General features: G+C 42.9%; 1 protein-coding gene across 2 annotated transcripts in view; it reads right to left on the bottom strand.

The window, feature by feature from the left end:
- The window catches only part of CABLES1 (Cdk5 and Abl enzyme substrate 1), a 68,400-nt gene that overhangs the window by 3,438 nt on the left and 42,556 nt on the right, over positions 1-22,406 (bottom strand). The window contains exons 4-8 of one of the 2 annotated variants that reach the window (XM_057397615.1): positions 20,495-20,572; positions 11,914-12,013; positions 10,257-10,413; positions 9,366-9,469; positions 214-320 (exon numbers count right to left, since the gene is read on the bottom strand). In XM_057397615.1, the coding sequence (XP_057253598.1) occupies positions 214-320; positions 9,366-9,469; positions 10,257-10,413; positions 11,914-12,013; positions 20,495-20,572 (546 nt within the window). The remainder of the gene's footprint in view (positions 1-213; positions 321-9,365; positions 9,470-10,256; positions 10,414-11,913; positions 12,014-20,494; positions 20,573-22,406) is intronic. The other variant, XM_057397616.1, reaches the window with a different exon arrangement.

The raw sequence follows: 22,406 nt of genomic DNA, 5'->3' as shown, positions 1-22,406 counted from the left end.
CTCACATCCTCATCCCTTCAGATGTTGCATTTCCCTGATCTTCTTTACTCAGCCCACTAATCAAAGCAATCATCTGACTTGTTCTGCACCTCTGCTGGTCACTGCTCCTGGAAGATCAACCACTGCTGTGCTTCCACTCACGTACAGCAGCAATTGCACCGACATGTGAGACAGCTGCATCACGTTGCAGCCTTACCAAGCTTTGCAACGTACCTTCTTATTTTACTGAGGGTTAACTTGATGTGAGGGAACTTCTCCTTAAAGGTTTCATTCATGTCCTTCTTGAGATCTGATGGCTTCACGTAGTCTATGACTGTGGTCTGTAACACATGGTCAAGACAGAATTCTCTTTTAGTTTGTACCAAACAAGATCACTCAATTCCCAAAAGCAAGGAATACCAAACAAGGGCCAGTCAGTTCCAATGCTTTCAGCAGAGGGGCAAATTAAGTCAATTTGTTTATGACTGCTCCATCAGAACAAGTGATCCGGAGTCTGAGATAACCATTCAGCACAAGCCTTGAACAATACATACCTTATAAGGATCCTCCAGGTATTGCTAAGAGTGAGTTTAAGCTAAATATGGGTGGATAAAACCTGGCTGAGAAGTCTTGTTAAACCAGAAAAACCATCACAGTAACTGATTTGATGACCATATTTTGTGTGCATATGTCCATGCGGTTCTGAGACTTACTGTGAGTTTCTCTTACATTGATTCTTCAGAGGGACTGCTGGTACAAACTGCTGACCACCATAGCACACATTTGCTTGCAGGTATTTTCAATAATTAAAATAATATATGGGAGGGCTTGGGGAGGAGACAGAGTAATGGCTCTGGAGAGCAATCAGACAACTCTGTCACCTGACTATGTCCTTGTCTGGTTCTGAAATCAGCATGAAGGGGAGCAAAACACACCTAACTTTTCCTGCACCTTATTTAGGAGATACAGTACCGAAATAATGGATAATTAAAGCAGTTTCAAAGAAAGCATGTGTTTCCCCTGAACAACACACAGCAGGATCTGAGGTATACATATAGAGGAAAAAAACAGCTTCTTGCCATGGGGTGTTGTTAGGGTCATACATGTTTTAAAATGCGGGCCATTCTGCTATCTGATTTGCAGGGTGAAAACCATCATCTGTCCAGATAAATTGATCCCCAGAACAACCTGGCAGGTAATTCTGCTGTGCATCTGTCGTCCCAAGTATTAATGCTTGTGAGCCCTCTCCGACACAGGTATGTGTTAAGCATTAGTCCGAATTTTACTCAGTAAAGAGGATAATTTCTTAAGGAAATTCACTCCTATTAAGGAAAGCTTTCAGTCGTAAGGAATTGTCAAAAAAGGAGAAAGTCACATCAACCCTCTTCAGTCACTCCTGCTGCTCTGCATGCATACAGATGAGCTCAAGCGCAGATCTGGGCGGACACTGCAGTGCCACTGAGGTTAAATATTCATATGCTGTCTTGATGCTGAGGCAGGCAATGCAGTACTATGCCTGAATAAAAAGGAGAGGAAAAGACAGGGAGAAGAAACCTTGCCCTACCCAGGGACACAGGGAAAGGCTTCAACTGAATATGTGGGACTGGTTTTAATCTTGATGAGGTTGGCAGGATATACTCATGCACTCATGCAGCCGGGCTCTCCGTTGCAGAAAGCTTCTCATGTGGCAGGGGTCAGCCCTCTGAAGCAGGAGAATTAAGATCTTACTGACTACTCCTTTCTTTCTCTGCAACATTGCTGCCGGCCTTCCTGCTCCTTGGTTTTGCTGTCAGAGGATCAACAGCAAGTTGGGTGCTTCTGACACACAGATACACTGGGAGTTTTATGTGGTTTTAAGAGGGTTCCTCTTAGTACTGCTATAAAAGGACTATTGAAACAAACCACGTAACATAATTCAGACCAGTGCCATCTGCTACTCAATGTATAGAAACATCAGTTCATGCTGCTCTTACTTACAGAGTCAAGAGGCACTGAGCACATAAAGGTTACCTGCTACTAAATCCAAAGATGATTTTAGTTACTAAATCCAAAGTTGATTTCTGTTACTACCAGAGCAATTTTTGGTTGTCTTGGGCAATCCTAGAACAAGTGAGTTCTCTGTTACTGTGCAAAGCTACACAACACCTTATACCATGCTTTACTGCTCAACTAACTGCCTGTTGTTTGCTTTCCATTAGCTCCTTAGTTTTATCTTCATTATCTCCCTCAAAGTGATTACTTTTTTCTTCTGGCAGCCTTGCCTTTGGCTCTCTGCAGGTAATCATCCTTCCTTGAACAGAGGAAGATGCAATAAGGCACCAACCTCATGAGCACAACAGAAACCAGTTCACAGCAGACAGGGCTCAGCAATGGATGGAGGGCCTGCCCATCCTCTGGACACAGCTGAAGGGCTGCACACAAATCATGCTGGACAGCACGTTTCAGTTGCTTTCACCTCTAGCAAGCAGGTGCCAGTGTGACCCCAGATCTGTGGGCAAGGGTGCAGAGGTGGAGTGAGCCCTGGGCTCTGCCATACAGCAGCAGCAGCCCCCTGGGGTGCACCTTTCCCTGCAGCCGCTCTGCAGGCACCATCTGCTTTACCTGGGGCTCCTCCAGCCCATGGGAGGTTTGCCAGAATTCAGCTGAAATTATCTTTAGAAGGAGAAAAGCCCTTCGTTAAAACTGTATTTAAAGCAAAGCACTCCGAGGCTTCAGAATAAGCAGAGGGCTTAAAACTGAAAATGGTAAGGAGGTATGGCTATTTTTAAACAGGGAGATTTGTCAATTTTGTCCTGTTGATAACAATCTCCCCCATCCAGTACTCCAAATATTGCAGCTTCCTGCGAGACAACAGTCTCTATGACATAAATCACAATAATGAAATCCAGATGAAAGCTGGTGCGTGCTGGTTTTGATTCATGTAACAGGATAACGGCAGCATGTTTGAACACACTGGCTCTAAGGCAGCTGTCTCAGCTTGTCAGTGCCATGCTGGAGAGTGCAGCCAACTGCCCTCATTCTCAAGAAAAGGAATCGTGCAGAGTCTTTTTTCTGTTTTTTTTTTTCATTTCCCCTTGACTTTTTTTCATAGCTGCTGGAGAAGCCCAACTTGGTTTGAGCAGAGGGATGCTCTTTGCCTATAGAAGTGCATGCATGTGGGACTCTGCCCACCAGAGAGGCAGGCAGCACAGACCCCAGACATTTTATCTGTTGACAGGTAATATAAAATCAGTGCTGAATTACTGTCTGTTGAGTTATCGAAGCAGTTACCCCTTCTACTGGGTACCAGAGCACCCCTCTCACTGTCACACCATGGCTGGGGCACAGCACTCACAAGGCTACATGGAAATCCTTGTTCCAGACCCTGCTCCTGCCTTGGACATCTCCTGCAGCACTGCCAACCCTGCCCATGAGGAATGGATGGGAAGAAACCACTGGGGTGGCCCAGTGACCCACAAGGACAAGCTGGGATCTGACATGGGAAGGCTCTGACCTAACAGCACCCTTCACTGTCTATTCTCTGCTCAGCATTTACGCTTCTCTTCTCTTAGGCCATTTCCTTGTGCTTGAGCTGCCTGCAAGTCCCAAATGCCATGCTGGGGAGAAGACATGACTGTTAACAATGTGGATTTTTGTCTGTCCAGAACAATGCTGGTATTGCCCATGTAGGAGCACCCTTCCAACACCGATGCCCCAAATTTTATGAAGGATTTGCAAATATTTCCCTAAAAGTAACACAGCCTTTTTCTATCCAAACATTCTTTCTTATACAAAATGTTATTCCCTGCCAGGCAGGCACTCTGCACTCCCAGAGCTGTCAGACGCAGAAGCAAGGCACTGGGAACTACCAAACTGTCTCTCTCATACGCCAGTCTTGAATGTTTGCAACTTCTGTCATCCAGAAACATCTGTCTTGTTTCTCACAGCTTATTTGCACAAAATGCATTTCACTGCAGTATTCAGCAATCCCCCTTCCTGAGCTCTGTTCATGTTCTCTGTATACAAATCTGTGTATTTTAGTTTGGAGATGGAGTCCCACAAGACAAATGAAAGCCTTGATATATGGTAGCTGACAGATGCCTGGACAACTTGATGAATGCTTTGGCTGGAATCTGTACTCTGCACACTTTTTGCATGGCTGGCAGTTTTGAACTTGGAGGTTAGCTTGTGTGTTATCCACAAGCATTTTCAAACAGCTGCTTTCTCATAGGAAAGCTGTATATATAGCTTCATAAATATGGGAGAGGGGAGGATGCCTGAAATGGCTGGAAAGACTGGCAAGATGAAATATTGTTGAAAATAAATCCTACTTTGGCATGCTACCACTAAAAGATGATCTAGCCTTGGATGCCTCTATCTCCTTAAGAAGGATAAAATGAGAATAAAATAGGTGAATAAAATGAAAGATACACGATAGGCTCTCTTCAGTTGTCATTACTGTGCACCCCTGATAAATCTGCTTCACAGAGAGAGCCGACAGAGGACTGATACCTTTAACAGACTTTCAGCAGATCAATGGTAAATTCTCAACCACATAACAAATGAAGTCAATGACTGTGCACTGCCTACACACTGCAAGTGACCAGCTATGTACCTATAAACTGTCAGCAATCAACTCCATATACTTAGGCTGAAGATGCATATATATGGAAAATCCTGACAGAGCTTAAAACAGTGATGGAAAACTGGAGTGGTTCCTTATGCATAATTAAAGTAAAAAGAACCACAAGAGGAAAAAAAGGAAAGGAGAGACTAAAGATGTCTCTGTTGTTAGATGGTTATTAACATTCAATGCTCATGAACTGAAAGATTTTGAAGTTGACAATCTCAAAACTGCCTCTTTGAATTAAAGTACATGGAAGGGCACCAGTTTATGCAGTTAACACACTGGAATCATTCAATTAATGCAGTGTGTCATTGTTACAAAGCAGTTGTTTATTGGAGTCTCAGCCAAATCTAGCACCAAATTCATAGAGCACAGGGTTTAAATATGACTATGCACCACGACTGCAGTCCTCTGCTCCATGAGACTTTTGGGTACAAGGTCAGCAGCTGATAAAAATGCAATTTGGAGAAGCTTAATTTACAACTACAGAAGCAGCTCGATGAACAGGGTGATGGCACTGAAGGACACTGTCAGTAGCCGATTACCCCTGACCTTGATGCTGCTTGTGAAAGACGGAACAGGGGAGCAAGAGACTGAACGCGCTGTATCATCATGCAGGGTTTTTTGTTAGACTGCACAGCCAGGGCAGCAAGCAGTTCTAATTTTAAAATCATACTGAAGGACTAATCTGTAATAACAAAGCCTGGCTGTGCTTGACACTAGTGCAGTACCTGGCAAAGTCAGGCTGACAAGAGCTGCAAGAGCACTGCAGACCTTTGCTACAAGCTTTTTTGATTAGTGGGGTAGAGATGTCAGTTTGTTTTGACATATTTAAACCAATATACTGAAATTGTAGTGAGGTACCCAAACCAATTTCCATGTGTACCCCTTAGGCATGGGTAGATGGATATAGCAGGGATGTTATTACAGAAGGGGCACTCAAAGTCAAGATGCTACTGGTCCAGGCTTTTCTTCTTTTGCTCGAAGTTTTGGCAGGGCACAGCAGCCAGCTAACACACTCCTCTGTAGTTTCTTTGTTACCAACAAAAGCAGGAGTGCAGGGTCAGCCTCATGCCTGTTGCAGAGCAAGTTTCCTCCTGCACATAAGGAGTTTTCTTTCTGCTGGCAAGAACACAGGGAGGCAGGGAGGCACTCATGAGTCTGGTTGTATGCTAGTCAATACGAGGCTCTAGCAAAGAAATTACTGCTGTCTGGTAGATAAAATTCCTGTTCTAGAGAAATTTAAGAATCTGCAAGAATTCCTGGTTCAGCGCTATCAGCCAGGAAGACATCTGTTAACCATGACATGATGCTTCCCTCCTCCCCCTGCCCCCCACCATGAATTTTTCTACCTCTGACTGTTTATATTGTGGCAGAGATAGTAGACTCTCCTACAAAGACAACAGCAAGTGGAGTAATTTCCTGATGAGGACAGACCAGAAATTAAGTGTTACTAATACAGTAAACAAAAGCCACGGTTTGTGTTGGTAAGGCATTGAAGCTGCTTTTTCAGAATCACCCAGACAGGCTGTTTGTGTTAGAAAAGCAACAGGGAAGTGGGCATCCTTTCAAGCCAGGAACTTCACTGCAGAAAACAGACCAAATCAAAAGCACTTCACCTTCCAGAGGACTTACAGTTAAAAATCCTCTGCAAGCTGGGACTAATTTAGCTCAGTAAAATTACACGACCATAAAGTCAATGTCACTGATGATAAACTTGGGCTCCACAAAAATGGATGGAACCGTATGTTGAGTGTTAACTGCATGTATTTCAGAGTAAAATTCAAGCCAGACCACACATCCTGCCCATCTTATGCCTTGGGATAAAGCCTGCAGTGTTTACTGATGCAGCATTCACACAGACCTCAACAGAGTTTTACCAGCAGAGAAATGCTGGCCTACAAAGCATGAGCCAGGCCCCCAGGAGTAATACCCCAGCAGCATGTAGCTCTATCCCACTGTCATAACACACAGCTATATAGCATAGCACCTAGCATAATATCCCAGGAACATAGCATATCCTGCATGCTGCAGCCCAGCATCCACACTTGCTCATCCACACCACCCTGTGCTGCTCCCCTTCCTCTCACACACCTTCCCCCATTGCTCTGATACCCATAAGAAGGAGGGTACATGGAATATCTACAAGCTTGCAGCTGCCAAGCATTAATACTAAATGCTGCCCAAGTAACGAAACTTTAATTACAAGCTGCAACTCTCTGCACACAACACAATGTTTGGTGCTGACATCAGAGCTGCTCTCAGCTGCTCCAGCACTTGCAAAAGGCAGCAATTACTACTATGAGCTAGGTTCTGCTCAGGACCAGAGAATGGTTTCAATCTGTGTACAGCAGAGCTCTGTCACTACCTCGATGGCTGCGCTCAGTCAAGGAAAAACACAGGTTTCTCACTGGCCTCAGACTGCAATTTGCTTTAATTGCTGATTTTTATATTTGGGAAAGAAAATTACTTGAAATTACAGCCTATTATGCTCCTGTTCACATTGATTGGAACTGCAGGGAGGGGGATTACCAGCTGAGTCAGGAAAGTCTAAGATGGATGTGAGTAAAGTCTCCTACACAGCCAATATAGCCCTATATTCCCTAGCTCATTGCACAAGCCCTCCTTACCCACAGCCTGAGTTGCAAAATCCTATTTAACCTTCAAGCTCCCAGGACACACTGGCACTACCTTTTCTCCCTTCTCTCGGCTGAAGGAAGTACCAGTCCATTGAGAAATCTCAGCAGAGCACTGAAGAACAATCACAGACTCTCTGGTTTCTTACAAAGGTGTGCAGCTCTTGCACAGCACTGCAGCTATGCTGCTTCAACCAGGGGCAGGCAAAATCCTTCCGTAAGATAGCTCCTGGCATGTGCCTGTGATTCCCCCCAACAAAAGAAACACAGCACTTAATATACTTCAGACCCTTCTCAGATCAGTGCCTGCCTTCAGAGAGAAGGGAGTGCTGCAAAAACCTCAGGCAGTGATGAAGAAATGACATCCGAAAGGCAAATTCAGGCAAAAAGTACCAAAATGTCAAATAAGGCAAAAGTAGTAATTAACCCCTAGAGAAAATGAAAGAGCTGGGAGAACCCTGTCAATTCAGATATATTGTTGATAACAATGATGTTAACAACTGCCCTTAAAGCCCATTTTTCACCTTTGAGGTATCCAACTGTACCTCTGTTGCAGTGGAAATTCCCAGTTAGCTCCTTTTTCCAATAGAAGTACAAATATGGACCTCAAGATTCTGTGGTTAACCAGCATATGGAAAAGAGGGGCATTGAATACCCACTCCTGAGTGGAAACCTCCCCTGCAGGATGCTATCCTGGCTGCCCTATTTTAACTCACCCAATCATATCCATCTCAACACCAAGCTGAAAAGGGATCAAAGATCTCAGATGATCCAACAGGACTCATTGCCTGGTGCACATTCACTGCCTAGGGAAGGTTAGAAACACAACCATGACTGCTAAAGCTATGTTCATTCTGTATGCTGGTTAACAATGTCTTTCTCTTTGAGGGAAGACAGTTCCCCGTCCATGACAATAACCGTATCAAAACCTAACAAATATTTTCCCACCCAGATGTAGTTGCCATAAAAGGTTGAAAGTCTGTGAGTTGGCAGGCAAAAATTGACTTGCCAACTGGCTGAAAGTAAGCAGACAACGTACCGCACTCCCCATTTGAAAACTTAGCACAAACACAACCTCAGAGCTCAATTCAACTTCTCTGTGCAACAGGCAAAACACTCCTGCCAGCAAGGAGGTAACCTTCAAATCTATGTGAAACACTTAAAATCCATTTATTTTGAAGAAGTAGCACCCAAGAGCCCTATTATCGAATACAGATGAGGTTGGGTTGCAGAAGAGAACCTACAAAGACTGTATCTTTACATACATTAGTAGTTTCTTAAATAACATCTTCTGTTCCAAGTTAGGTGAGGACATGGATGACACTTTAGACCCCAGTGTTTCAAATCCTATCCTATTTGTACATAGATAAGAGTACTAGGTGACCACTTCGGAAAAAAAAATGCTTTTCCCTGCTGTCTACTATTACTTTGGGTGTATAATTCAGACAGATCCATGCTCACACACATACAACGGCACTGCATCTTGCCACAGTCCTGCCAAAATAGCACACTGAAGTCTACAGACTTGGTGCAATTAAAACAAGCCTACAGAAGTCTCTCACCACAGAAATCATCGAGCTAGAGGACAGAACAAAGAACAGTTATGTGCCTGTATTGTTACGGGTTTGGATATAATGAAAAACATACAGGCTCTGCTATAATTGCTGCAATTAGAGGAAGAACTATCCCATGGTGAAATAAATACCTGGGAAACAAAGGCCCTACTAGACACCAAAATGCTGTTCCGAGGAGTGAAGGATAAGCATCAAAACACAACGCAACTTCATGACTTCAGAAAAACCCCAATGGGCATCCTCTGATTTTGTCACAGATGCCAATTAGAGGAAGTATAAATTTTCCTCTGAACGCGAGAGAATGAACACATTGTTCTAACAAGCCTTTCATCTAAAGCATTTATGAAATACAGCGGTAATGCTAGCATTTACTTTTGTAATACCTCCACGAGTTTGTTTTTACATGTCTTGGTAAGTGTCATTTAGAACAAAGCATTCCAAACAGCTGTTATTAGTAGATTAAAAATAATAATAATAATCTTCTTAAAATACAGCCAAATGTAACCTCAGCCTTCAAAATACTGTTACCAAAATTTACCCGTGCTACCCCTAATTTTGCATATCACTCACCATATATGAAGGGAATATTAAAACCCGCTTATGTTTGCCACATGGCCACTGGGGATCATCTAAAAGATTTGGGTCGTATTCAACAAAGTCTCCCAGGTCACTACCTATAAAACAAAGGTAAATATAAGAAAGGAATTCATTATATCAAGAAATCTCTGGACTTAATAGATAATGACACAGAAGAGGCAAATGACTTAATAGATAATGCACAAGATGATCTTCATGGAAGACTTTTGAGAGTTAAAAAGTTACCCTATATCTTGAAAACTCCAAGTATTTCAACACTAATAGAATTTGCAGAGATATAGAGGACCTACAGCTTATGAATTACCTAGTAAATGTGAAATTAGGGTTCACAGAACTGCAAAACTATGCAAAGCATCACAATGACTTCCTGGCAACAAGTTTTCATCTGTTTATGCAGATGTTTTGATTTGTTTCATTTAACGTGCCAAAATATCTTAAGCATACAGTGCTTTGGCTTATGTTTTGTGCCCAGCTTTGTAAACACAGCCCTTCCCAGCCTAATAAAGGTCATAAGTATGGTTTACACTTTCAGCTACTGTGTTGTCACTGTAAATTTTCCATAGCAAAGGAAGGTAATGATAAGCCTGATGCAGGAGGAACAAACAATGCCCGTGACAGGAGGAGGCACGCTGAGTGTCATCAGGGCTGTCAATACAACCAGCAGTTTTGTTTACTTAACCTTCCATCATCTGTAAGCCAGCTTTGCTAAACAAACAGGGTATGAGCTGCACTTCACCCAACACGCGAGACTACATTTTGCTTAATTTAAGCAAATAGAAGAGCTTAAAATATGGCCATGCTCCACAACAGCTGCCTATCACCAGGATACCCAAGGATATTAAAATAAGCTTCTTGAGAAGTTACCTGCATCAATGCTCCCCTGGGTGCTGTTAGCTCTTGCCAAAGAAAGGCTACGATGGCTTGCATTGCGAAACTGGGAGAAGGATGAGGTGGAGTCTATCGTGTTTCTCCGAGTTCCCAGAGCATTGGTGGGAAACAGGAATTGTGTATAAGAAACCGTCTAAAAGGAAAGTCAGAAGAGACAGTTACTCTTAACCCAGCTCAGTCACAGCAGGATTCCTTCTGGTGCATCGCAGTCAGAAGCAAGGGAAGCCAAATTAGCAGAGGATTTTCTGGGTTTAATAGTTACGCATAAATGAATAAGCACCAGTCACCTACATTTGATTCAGTGCAGTCAGTTTATCCATGAAAAAAAAAAAAGCATTTCAAAGGCATTAGTTCTTCAACGAAACCACACACACAGAGGCACTAATACACTGGATTTACAAAATCCTACTCAAGGGTCAGATTTAAAAATAGGTCTGTTTGGCTGGGTTTTGGCTGGGTGTTTTCTGTGGGCCTTCCCTGTAGCAGATTTCAGCTGCTTCTTTACTGAAACAGCATCATTTATATGGGTCCCTCAGCACAGATGTGCCAGAGGCAAATCAGCTGAATGTTACTGAAATTAAGCACTTTCTCTGGTATTTTTCTCCTTCAGTATTTTGCCTGGCAGAGTCTTACTGGTGTAGTAAGTGAGCTCCAGTTTGTAGCAATGGTTGCAGGAGATCATTTACTGCCTCTCAACATGGACTAAGTGTGAATGAAGAACTTGTGACAAAATTATTTTTAGACCACACTGCTTCTCTGCCTGTATCCCTGGCCAGGAATAGGCAAAGCCTTGCTTCTCGTTGGTTTGTTGTCCAAAAATAACATTATTTGAAGAAAAAAAAAAGAGACTCAGGCTCTGGACTGGTTTACGATGAAGTCAGAACAGGTATCAAATAAAACATGTGAGCTTTCATTCATTTATAAGCAAACAGATTGTCCTCAGGAATTTACAGCCTGTGGTCTGGCCTGACACCTGGTTAAGTGAGCACACCATGTGTAGCAGCGTTGACCGAGGGCCTCTAAATCCACCTATGACAGCAGACTGGGTAAACTGAACTATAAAAAGTAAATCAGGCTTTCAGCAAAAACTGTTTTCATGTATGAGTTGTTTAAAATGGATCATTTTCCTTAAAGATTCGTAACTGCTTATTCTATTCAAGCGAATAAACTCCTGGATTTTTAAATACTCATCAGATTTGTGCTACTGTCTTCCTGCTCTGTGGGAAAACACACTGTTAAGCTAAAGTTATTTTATTAAATAAAATTGAGAGCAAACAAAATTACAGCTTACAACTCTCAACAGAAATTATTTTCAGGCCCCTGACAATATACTCTGCAGTGATACCACCTGCTAGAGCCAGGGGAAGGCTGCACAATTCAGCAATGCTTTACAGACTGAGATGTTGCCAGAGGCAAATTTCTTCAAGGAGACAGAATTGTTCACATTGACAGCTTGGGCAATTGTCCTGAATTTCTGCTAAGCTTATTTGCAGTTTGCACAGGCTGTGCTTTAACAACTACTGTGTTGCACTGCATGTTATAACCTAGGTTTATATTTGTGCCTGTTATTAGTTAAGCTATTTTCACCCTTATTACATAAACTCTAATGGACTAGGAACAGAAGCATCCCCACCTTCCCGTCTGCTCCAAGCTCCACACCTTCAAGACCAATTATCTCTTTCAGACATACTCCAGTAGAATGGCACTGGCGTCCACCGTCCAGCTTCATATCCCTGGGAAACAGAAACCAGAGCAGAAACAGCTCTTAATACCAATGCCTTGTTCACCTTCCACCACCCAATGCTGAAATGAGGTAGCAGCATTAATCCAAACATGCCCATGCAAAGCACAGACCAGACACCTTTTCCTACCAGAAGCATTTGTTACATTACATACGTTATAGAGAAAACCCTCACTTTGTTCCAGGCTGCACCTCTTACCCCACCTATGGTGCAGATCAATGTTCCCTACTGCTGGGTGCCTCTGACAAACCCTGGTATTGGGAAGCAAGTGAAGTCATACACACTTCAGGTGAGATCCAGCAACTGAGACTGAACACTTGCCTGCCACATATCTAGCAGACGGATGCTCCCAGCGTGTATACCCACATCCCCCTGAGCTGCTGGACAGAGGTAATTGTCCATGAAAGCCTCCAGGAGGGATTCCTGCTCCTCTGAGTGCAGGACAGTGTCCAAAGCCCTGTGACCTGCCAGCAGAAGAAACCCGGCACTCCATTGCCTGGGATGGAAACTTGGGGATCTACTTGAGGACTGACCCACTTGGCACCTTAGTCTTGGAAGAAAATGATATGACCAAGACAACAAAGTTGTATCCCATGCTTTAGCCTCAAGATCAGAATGTGAGTGAAGGCAAGAAAGACTTTGAGCAAACCTGTGCTCTGTGAGTGACAACCATATACAACTCCAAAGTATTTCTCTCGCAATATCTTCCTGGCTGATTTCCATCGAGGTCCAAATATGTGTGGAAGACATGCTAACACTGAGGCAGGGAGAAGCCCTGCAGGCTCTTCACCCAACTGCAGGGAGACGGGCTGTCTCATAGTGTGTCTCTGCACATCCTGTTCCTTGCCTTTCTTTTCCAACCTGTCACTCACTTTATTTCTCTGAAACATAGCAATTGACGAGTCCCCAATAAATCATGTATCTCAGTGCTGGAAAAATCCAACCCATCTATCTGCTGGAAAACATACTCCTGTGACAAAGGAAAAGACTGTATCAAGTTTCTAATCCCAACAAAGTCATCTTAGTTCTTTGATTGGGGTTCACTTAGCACAGTGTCACATTATCATTCCTGTTTCCTGATACCATGTTACTGAGGAGCTGGACAAATAATTACACAAAAATAACCCTCTGTCAGAGGCACGGGATTAGCTTCTCCGCTCTTGTGTGGAACATGCTTAAAGGAACTATTTCTCATAGAGATAAATGTCACACAGTAGCCATTTCAGCAGGTTTTATCTACAAAAACACACAACCTGAGGACACCCCAAACTGAAAACAAATTATCTCAATTAACTGAAATAACAACACAACAATTTAGTTCCCTTCCACTCAAACCCTTACGGACACAGAGTAAGAAGTGATGCCGTTACGACTTTGGCAGCAAGTCACAGAGAAATTTCCCCATGCAATTAGCAGGCAAGGATAGACAACCCAGTAATTCATCAAATGGAAATCCGGCACCCTTTGAAGAGTCAGCACAGCAGAGCTTTAAAAAGCAAAAAGAGCATCTCCTGGGACTGCATGACTGCTCTGGGAGCAGGGTGAGCTGGCACATGTGAGCACACACGGGAATAATTCCTGGGCATTAGCTGAAGATCAATGGACATTAATGGCTCCTTTTTCCCATCTTTCTGATGTTTCAGGGCCCTGTGAAACAACACTGCAGTCATTCTCCCTCATCCCAGGTGTTTTGCAAGGGCTACTTAAGGTCTTCCCCTCCTCTACGTATGCTCTGTATTTGAAGGCAGTATATGATTGTGTTGTAAAAAAGAGTAATAAAATATTACAGTTTGGAGAGAAACCTGTCCATAAACCTGAGAATTAAACTCCTTCTCCTGAGAAAAATCAGTACTAAACAATGTGCAGTTCCTTACCGGTGTATAAATGGAAAGGCTCATTTTAGCTTTTACACATCTTTCTCTCACTGGTAAATGATCTCAGTGAACGCCTAATAAGATTACTAGGTGATTTTACTGTATCCTTTCTGAGTTCCCTGCCACTAGATCAACACCAAGCTAGTCAAGTTTTCGCAGGACACACCTTGATCTTTTTTCCCTCCCTTCTATTACAGCCAAAAGCTCATGAATGCCTCAGCAAAACTCTTGCTGGGAGACCAAGCTCAAGGGCTCCCACCCTGCAGTTAGGGGAGCCCCAGCACTGCTGCTTCCTTCCCACATCCCCAAAATCCCAAGAGCAACTAGGAAAGACCTGGGGGATGCCTCCACTTTGCTCTCTCCAAACGGGTACGTTGTGCCTTGGGAACAGTCAGGACGGTTGTTTGGGTACCAGTGCTGCCAAGCACTGCCACCCAGTTGTTCTTCAGGACAAATGGCATGGCACCACAGTCAGTGGGCCCCACAAGCCAGAAGCATATGGAGGATAGGCAATTCATACAAAAAGATCAAGCTTTCACTGTGTTTATTAGGTTACTGATGGGACTGAGGAAGTGCGCAAACCAACATCCAGTAGTAAAAGGTGCTTTCAAAATGCAGAGTAGGAAAGATGGTCCTTACCAAAAGAGGCTTTTAAATGATGAAAAGTTTCCTCTTCCTCATTTTTGATTTTCCTGTTTTCCAAAAGCTTTGCTTTTTAACAAAGTTTTCAAGGGATTCAAGCAGACACCAAAAAGCAAAACTAAATTGTGAGAACTTAATCCTACCACCTTAACTTCGAGCAGGGAAGGCTTGAGGAACTTAGAAAATCAGGGATGATGTTTCCTTAGAAAGCAAAAAAACAGATCCCAGTTTCTGACAAAGTTTGGGGAGTTACCTTGATTTACACCAAGCTCTAGATATCCTACCCGTACATACCATTTCCAGAAAGCTGAGCAGAGTTATAAATTACACTCAGAAATAAGCATATTGTTTCAGTTATCCAGGACTACAGAAAAAAGAAAGGCTTCTCCCCTAAGAGTTCACAGATTTTATTGCAACAGTACCAGGTGACTTGGGATCCCAAATCTGTTGTGGGACAGTGAAAAGCTTTACTGAGCAGGGAAGGTAAGAATCAAAACAGGAAATCTCACCATGCCTTTTATTAGCCAGGCCAGGATTAACAGAACAGAAATTGGATGCTATTACCTTTGGAAGTATAGCATTTCTTTAATGAATCAAACATTACACTTTGACATGATCTCCAAAGCCCTATGCAAGACTCCTGCTGGGTACTTGCTCTTTAAATGACAGCAACAGTTGAACACTTTAACCTGTGAATAATTTAGGAGTCCATTAGGTATTAAATAGATTTTAAGGTACATGAAAAAGCCTTCTGCTTATTGCAAGATGGCATCTGATAATTATTTAGAGATGTAAACCTTTTGTGCCTGTATTTTATGCTTAGCGATTGCTGACTGTTAAGGTTTATTCTAAAAGCAGAAGTAGTTCATGAGACATCAAGAAAAGATAACTGTTCTTATCCATGACTGTAAACAATTTCTACTTATTGTCTCTGTAGGAACAAGGACAATGGCAGCTTTGGAAAAGACATGCTGCCAGCCAGTCCAGCAGTGGATCTCCTGCTGCCTAAGACTGCCTGCTTTAATTGACCAAGGGCTATCAGATCCTAATGATACAAAAATTCCACTGGGGAAGAATAGCAAGGAATTTGGTAACAAATCTAAGGACCTATCAGGGTATTCTGCTTTGCTGTGAGCTTATTGCTACAACCCCTATGGCCATTTAAATTTTTCCTGTAAATATGCCATTAGTACTGCTAGAACAACAACTCCAGTGGCAATTTACAGGGAGAGGAGGAGGAAAAAACCCTGGAACGATGTTTTTAATGGGCCAGTATCATTCTTCTCTCTCCAAACATATTCAGTTGTCAGCATGTCGGCGGCTCCTGACCTGATGTTTTGCCCAATGCAGAGTAAAAGTTCAAAATTTAAACCTATTAGGTTCTGGAGACTCATTGCTTCATTTAAATCTAAGGGAACAGGACAACTCACAAAAATGAGCAATGGTGGCTCTATAAAATTCATACATGAGATGATTACCTTTGAAGTGTCTTGTTGAGGGAAAAAAAAGGAAAAAAAAGGATTTATATCCCCTTATGTAAAGCTAATATGCACTTGGTTTTTTGTTCAATTTAGGAGAAGCAGGGAAAATGGGCAATGGTAAAGAAAAGCAGGGATATTTCAGTTTCCCTATTATCGGCAAAACCCAGATAGTTATTCTTCCCCAGGCCTATGGAACGATAAAAGCTCAGGAAAAGCACTCGAGATTAATGACTTAATCAAAACTGCCTCACATACAAAAATTTCACTGGGGAAGAACAGCAAGGAACTTATAACAAATCTAAGGACCTAACAGAGTGTTCTGCTTTGCTGTGTGATTACTGCTACCACCCCTACGGCCATTTAGATTTCTCCTGTAAATATTCCTGTTTTCCACACTCACTAAAATGTTTGTTACCTGACTTGCCATATAACTGATGGCAGGGGTGCAGCATGCAAGACAACCTTACCTAAATGCTTCTTCTTGCCTTATTTTGCATATGACTTTCTTACCCAGTTCAAACACTGAATATGAACAAAGATGCCAGAGTTTAGATAATAATGAAGCCCGCTGGGAACAACTGGTGTCGAACAACAATCAAACTCATCGATTGTTGTAGCTACATGTTATTGGGAGTGATGGTATTGAAAATTTCTTGCTCTCAGCATCACTGAACTCATCAGTGTCCTGGCCAGCACTTAGTTAAGTTCAAAGTTAAATTCAGCAGTGATTTATCTTTGGAAACTGGATGAAGCTGGTTTGTAGCATTTCTGAGAAGGACGCAAATTCTTTTTTATCTAACAACTTGCTGCTTTAATTCAGAAAAATGGTCCACTTCCTGGGCCTCAATCCATTTAATTACTTATATTGCATTATTTCCCTTAACTGGAGGAAAGTTTAGTCAGACGAATACCTACATTCTTGTCAAGACAGCAATATTCAAGCACTATTCCTGCTCCAGGTAAGCTTCTAACCACTTAATTAATTCAGTGACATGAAGAATAAAAGATGAGGTGAATTGGCCATTTTCATAAGAACATGCACTATCTGATGCTCTGGATTTTCCGTCCTGTTGCTCATCACCTCCAGCCCCAGTGGCAGTCAGTCACTGTGAGCCCAGCGGCATGACACCACCAGCTTTCCTCCTCCCCCAGGTCCTCTAGATTCATCTTCTGGGCAGGACTGGAAGCTCTTAAAAGATTCTTACAATACCACAAAATAAAATATCATCAGAATAGGTATAATTTGTGAATTAACAAAAACAAGCCTAAAAAGTCCCTTTCAAAAACACGGGTTTTAATTGTGAACATGATGCGTGCCAAACGAAAAACCCAACAACACAATGGAACTATGAACCCATCTAACTACACCCTGTGTAGGGGCTAATGACTTTGGGCTGGAACACTGCAGGAAGCTGGGGGCTAAGGGAAGCCAGCAGGCAAGATGCTCCGTGCCTCTTTCAGCTCCTGACTTGCAGTATAGCCTTCCTTACATTGCTTTCATGTGGCTGTGAATGCTCTCACAGCTGCTCTGCTGCTCTAGATGGGAGAAGAAAAGCATGCTCTGGTCCTGTCCATTACCCTGCTCTTGGCCACGGAAACAGATGAAGCTGTGCCCGTCTTCACACCACCAGCAAAGATGCCAGCACTCTTAACGCAGTCAGACCTAGAGAGCATTTATAGCCCAGATCTACAAAAGTACCTGCCTCTCAGTGGCTCCAGCAGGAGATAAGACATCTCAAAGCCTCTGTCAATTCAGTTTTAATTTTCCCCTTTCCCCTTACACAAAAGCGCTATAAGCCAAAGCACTAAGTTTCCATCAGATACAAGGTACAGACAAAATTTCAAGGACAGAAAGTTTTAGTGATTACTTCTGTTCATGACCTTTTTCCTCCCCACCACATCACTCTCAGCTTTGTGCTTTCCATTTGTCTTCAGCATAACGAAGAAAACTAGAGAAAGTAATTCCCCTGGTACAGGGTGTCCTTCATTCTCAGTCCTAGCAAGTACCACCAAATCGGCCTTTTGAAATCACAACAGAAAAACCTGTCACTCTGGATGGAGTATGCTCCCCTTCAAAAGCACGCTGCCAGCCGCACTCTGGTGAGGCTGCCTGGGAGGGGCATTTGGGAAACATTTCTCAGGGGATAGCTCAAACCTCATCCTCTCACATACTCTCATGGCTCCCCTCCCCTCATCCCCCAGACCTCCATTTGTACTTGTACAACCACTTAAAAACACAGCTTGGGGGTTTGGGGAGGGCTCTCGCTATTGTAGCTTGACCTCAGCATGGAGGGTGGGCAAGCAAGGGCTGCAGCCTGGAGTACACTGCTTGCACATGGTTAGTAGGGGGTGATGCTGCCTCATGCACCCCAGCCAAGTACATAGATTTCAGCTGTGATGGCAGGAACTGCCTTTCAGACAGGTTTTTAAAATGAATCTGTTAGTGCAGCTTAGCTGCCAGCATCCATACAGTAGGGCTCTTCTGTGCTGCCTACAATGTAATGGGACCAGCAGCCTCCTCAAAACACAGCTGTGCTTGTACATCTTCTTGCTGGCCTCAATGCCCATGAGTCAGAGCAGAGGTGGAGAAGCAGCGACAGCTCCACCATGTGCTACTCTCACATGGAACAGTCCTCCCTGCATGTACATTCACCCTGCTCTCCTGCTCCTGCCAGGGCTCATCCCAGTCTCACTGCAGATGTGCCCATGGCTCCCTGCATCGATTTATGTTTGTAAACCATTCAGTAATGCTTGCAGAACATAAACCAGTTCCAACATCTTGCCCAGGGACAGACATGAGCAATCCAGAGGTTCAGAGAAAGCAAAGGCCAAAGGATGCTGTCACTACAGAACTTCAAAAGCATTACCAGTGTCTCTCCCCATTCCTACTACACATCCAAAATGTGCAATGAAGTGAGCAAGCACTGTGCAGCCTTAACAGAGTGCCTACAGTTTATGCTATACTGCCTCATCTGTTCTTTGCACCAGCTGTTCCTAGAAGGAGGTGCCACTGAGTTGTTTCTCTCTTCCTCTGATGCTCTGGAAGAAAGACAGAGGGCATTTTTTTAATGTTGTGGGGTTTTTTTAGCAAAGGGAACAGGGCTGCATTGTTTCGTACTGGCACTTGGTACCTTCTCGGCCCATGGTTTCTTGCTGAGCAAGCATGGTACAAGATAATTACATGCTGAAATAACGTTCAGGTTTGCAGCTGGCTTTGTAACTGCTGTAATTCAGAAGGTGTAACTAGTCATCAGCATTTCAAAATATATTCACTTTTCAATAGAGGCAATTTCCACTGGGCAATGACCATAAATGAATGACAATAAACCCCAAAAGAGCAAACAAACCCACCAGTCCGTCAAGAATTTGCCTGATGAGTCATCCCAGTTAAATTAAGAGAAAAAATTTACTTTAAGAGACAGAAGAGCAAGTCGACTCTCCTACAAAGGTGCCTCCTTTCAGTTCTGCATTAAAAATAATCTCCCTTTGTTTTGAATTAGTGATGCACAAGCAGCTTGTGGCAAACAATCCTCCAGAATTAAGCAGAGCTGCTAATAAACATGAAGCCAAATTCATCCTTTATGCACTTGACGAATTTGAATCTAGATGATTTACAGGTCTTTCAAACCCACCTCAGTGTATTAACTGAGTATTCCCCCCAAATTCTGTGTCCCGCGAGTGCTGAGCCAATCCAACTACAGGTAACTCTCAGCTGTCCCGAGTGGCTCTGGTGGCCAAGCTTTACTCCTCTGCCCCAGGGGCACAGAGCTGCCACAAACAAGCACTGCCCTTCCCAACATTGCACTGTGTCTCTGAAAGCATCCAACAAGCTGTGCCCCAGAGCCTGGCAGGCAATGTCTCCCAGCTAAATCCAGTTTCTATCAGAGGTCTAGTTGAGGTTTACAAGGCAGCTCCACGGGTGCTGCTTACACCAGCTAAGAATCTGTGTGGTAATACGGAAAAAGAACCTTTCTGGTACTATGGCCAAAACAAGCTGTTTTCAATGACTGAACAATCTGACCAATGGCCAAATGTACAATGAAAAGGTATTATGCTTAAATCCAAGTATTTCTCTATAGTTCTGGAAATCTAGATACTACAGCACCACATTTGCATAGGAGAATAAGAAATCTAAGACTGCTTATAAAAAATGTTCTGTCTAGAGTACTTGTTTTGTCAAAGATGAGTGAAGTCAGAAGACACAATAAAAACAGTGCATTTTTCAAGAACATTTATTTCAGGGGAGTAGTTTCTTCCAGTTTCATAATCAAAGACACCACAACACATATATATAAACTGGGGACTGAGAGTTGTAGTTTTAACCTGGTCATGTTCCACAAGGCAAATATATCTAACTGCATTTATCTACTCAGAGCAGATACATAAAAGCAATATCCTCCATCATGCTGTTGTCCATTATCAGGTCTACATGCAGGCCCAGAAAGACTATGTAGTACATGTATAAATATACATACCCGACTTGGGTACAGTCTCGATATGGCAGCACTGAAAATATGCTACAGAAGGATCTTCTGCTGCTGATAAGGACTATTCTAAAATATAAAAGAAAATAAAAGAAATCAAAGACTAAAATTAAAAAAATCCCACCACAACAAGCAAAGCAACAGATGTTATCGCTGAGGAATTCATAATCATAAAGCTTTCATGACGGATAATTTCTCCCTCTTTTTTATCTTACAAGCACAAGGGTATTATGCTACCGAGTCTTTACAGAAGTGCTGAAGCCTGTGCCATACCTTACACAGTGAATGAGCAGTGCAGTTCCATCCCCTATACAAGCTTTCTGGAAAGACTATTTTGAATACATTACTTAGAACCTAGGATAGATGTTTTTCTAGTGAAAGGAGACCTAGTAACTAGAGCTCACCCAGAGAAGCAAGGAGTCAATCTCACAACTCACCACTATAGCTGAAACTAAACAGACAAATACAGCAACTCAGGTGATGCACACCACCACTCTGTGGTGGACTTGGAGTTTGCTTTTATTGGAAGAGAATTTCCACAGGCTGGTTGTGACCTTTCTCTGCTAAACCGAAGGACTCCCTTGATTTTCAGCTTCCTGTTCCTGAAATAGCCTTATTCATGGCTGAAGTCAAAGGTTGCTATTATTATAAGCTTTCAGATCCTTTCACTGTTTTCTAGGCTCCTCCATGAATCTTCTCCAGCTTTTACCCATCACCCTTCTTGGTCTCTAGGCAGCATCACTAGCCTCAGCAGTTGCACAGATGGCAGATATGAACATTGTACCTTTCAGTCTTAACCTTAAGATCAGTGTCTAGCCCTGATGACCCACAAGTGCCTGTGCTCAATAATCACATTAGCCCTCTTGGTTATGATGCTGCATGACTGATTCAACAGTTCCTTGCCCCTTCTCCTCCAGTGCCACGCCTATCTCAGCCACTAACTGCAAGTGCTGAATCCTTCCTCCTGTAAGCATGGCATGTCTTCATTCCTTATAGGCAAGTAGTTCAAGATGTGGCTACAGGAAATCATACATTATCTGCCTGCACAGAGATTATCTCAGAATACTGGCCACTGTTCCAACAAACACCGTGTATTTTTAATCAGTCTCCAAATCTCTGCATCAAAGTCATAGTATTTAATCAAGTACCTTAGAGCAACCTATCTGTCTTACAGCCATATCATTGCCTTTAGCTGTCAAGCTCTGATGTATCATTAAACAACATCAAAACCACCCTGAGTCAAGAACCACCTTCCACGAAACTGAATGGACTGCCAATAGCTATATTATACTTTGGGGAGATGCAGATTGGCAAGAAGCTAAAAGCAGCTTGATTAAGATGTAAGATAAAGAATGCCAATAAATAACTGATTGTTTATAAATACAGCCTCTTTCCTTATTACCTTCAGGACATCAACAACTCTACAATTGTACAACATACACTGAGAAAGCCCTTTTTCTTTCTAAAGTTGGCCAACAGGCTGCATCACCTCAAATTCCTCTGAGAGACAGTGATGGCTATTTGTGCCATCTTCTAATGTGACTGGTGTTACAATTTACTGATATTTTATGCTTCTAAAAATCTCCACTTGTGGTCCAAATGCTAGAATATACTCCTAGGTTGGTTGTCCAGGCTATTGCGGCTCCGTGCTCTGCTCTCCAGCATTGATTTCATGACATCGGGTGCCACAGATCTGTATGTAAGGGTTTCAGCTCAATTTTTCATCCTTTGTCCTACAATGGTCAGAGTCAGACAACAAACCCTAGCAAGCTATTTTGTTCTTTACTGACTGAAAACCACCATATGCACCCATAAATCTTGTACCAGTTATGCTGTAATTAAAACACTGCTTCCTTAAGGGACCAGCTTAGTCATCGTTCTTGGAAAAGATTTAGAACCCCAA

The sequence above is a fragment of the Pezoporus wallicus genome, unplaced genomic scaffold (assembly GCF_028554395.1).
Source record: "Pezoporus wallicus isolate ANWC-B61680 ecotype Strahan unplaced genomic scaffold, APGP_CSIRO_Pwel_v1 contig_227, whole genome shotgun sequence".
Taxonomy (NCBI): domain Eukaryota; kingdom Metazoa; phylum Chordata; class Aves; order Psittaciformes; family Psittacidae; genus Pezoporus; species Pezoporus wallicus.
This window is presented reverse-complemented; position numbering and strand designations above follow the sequence as displayed.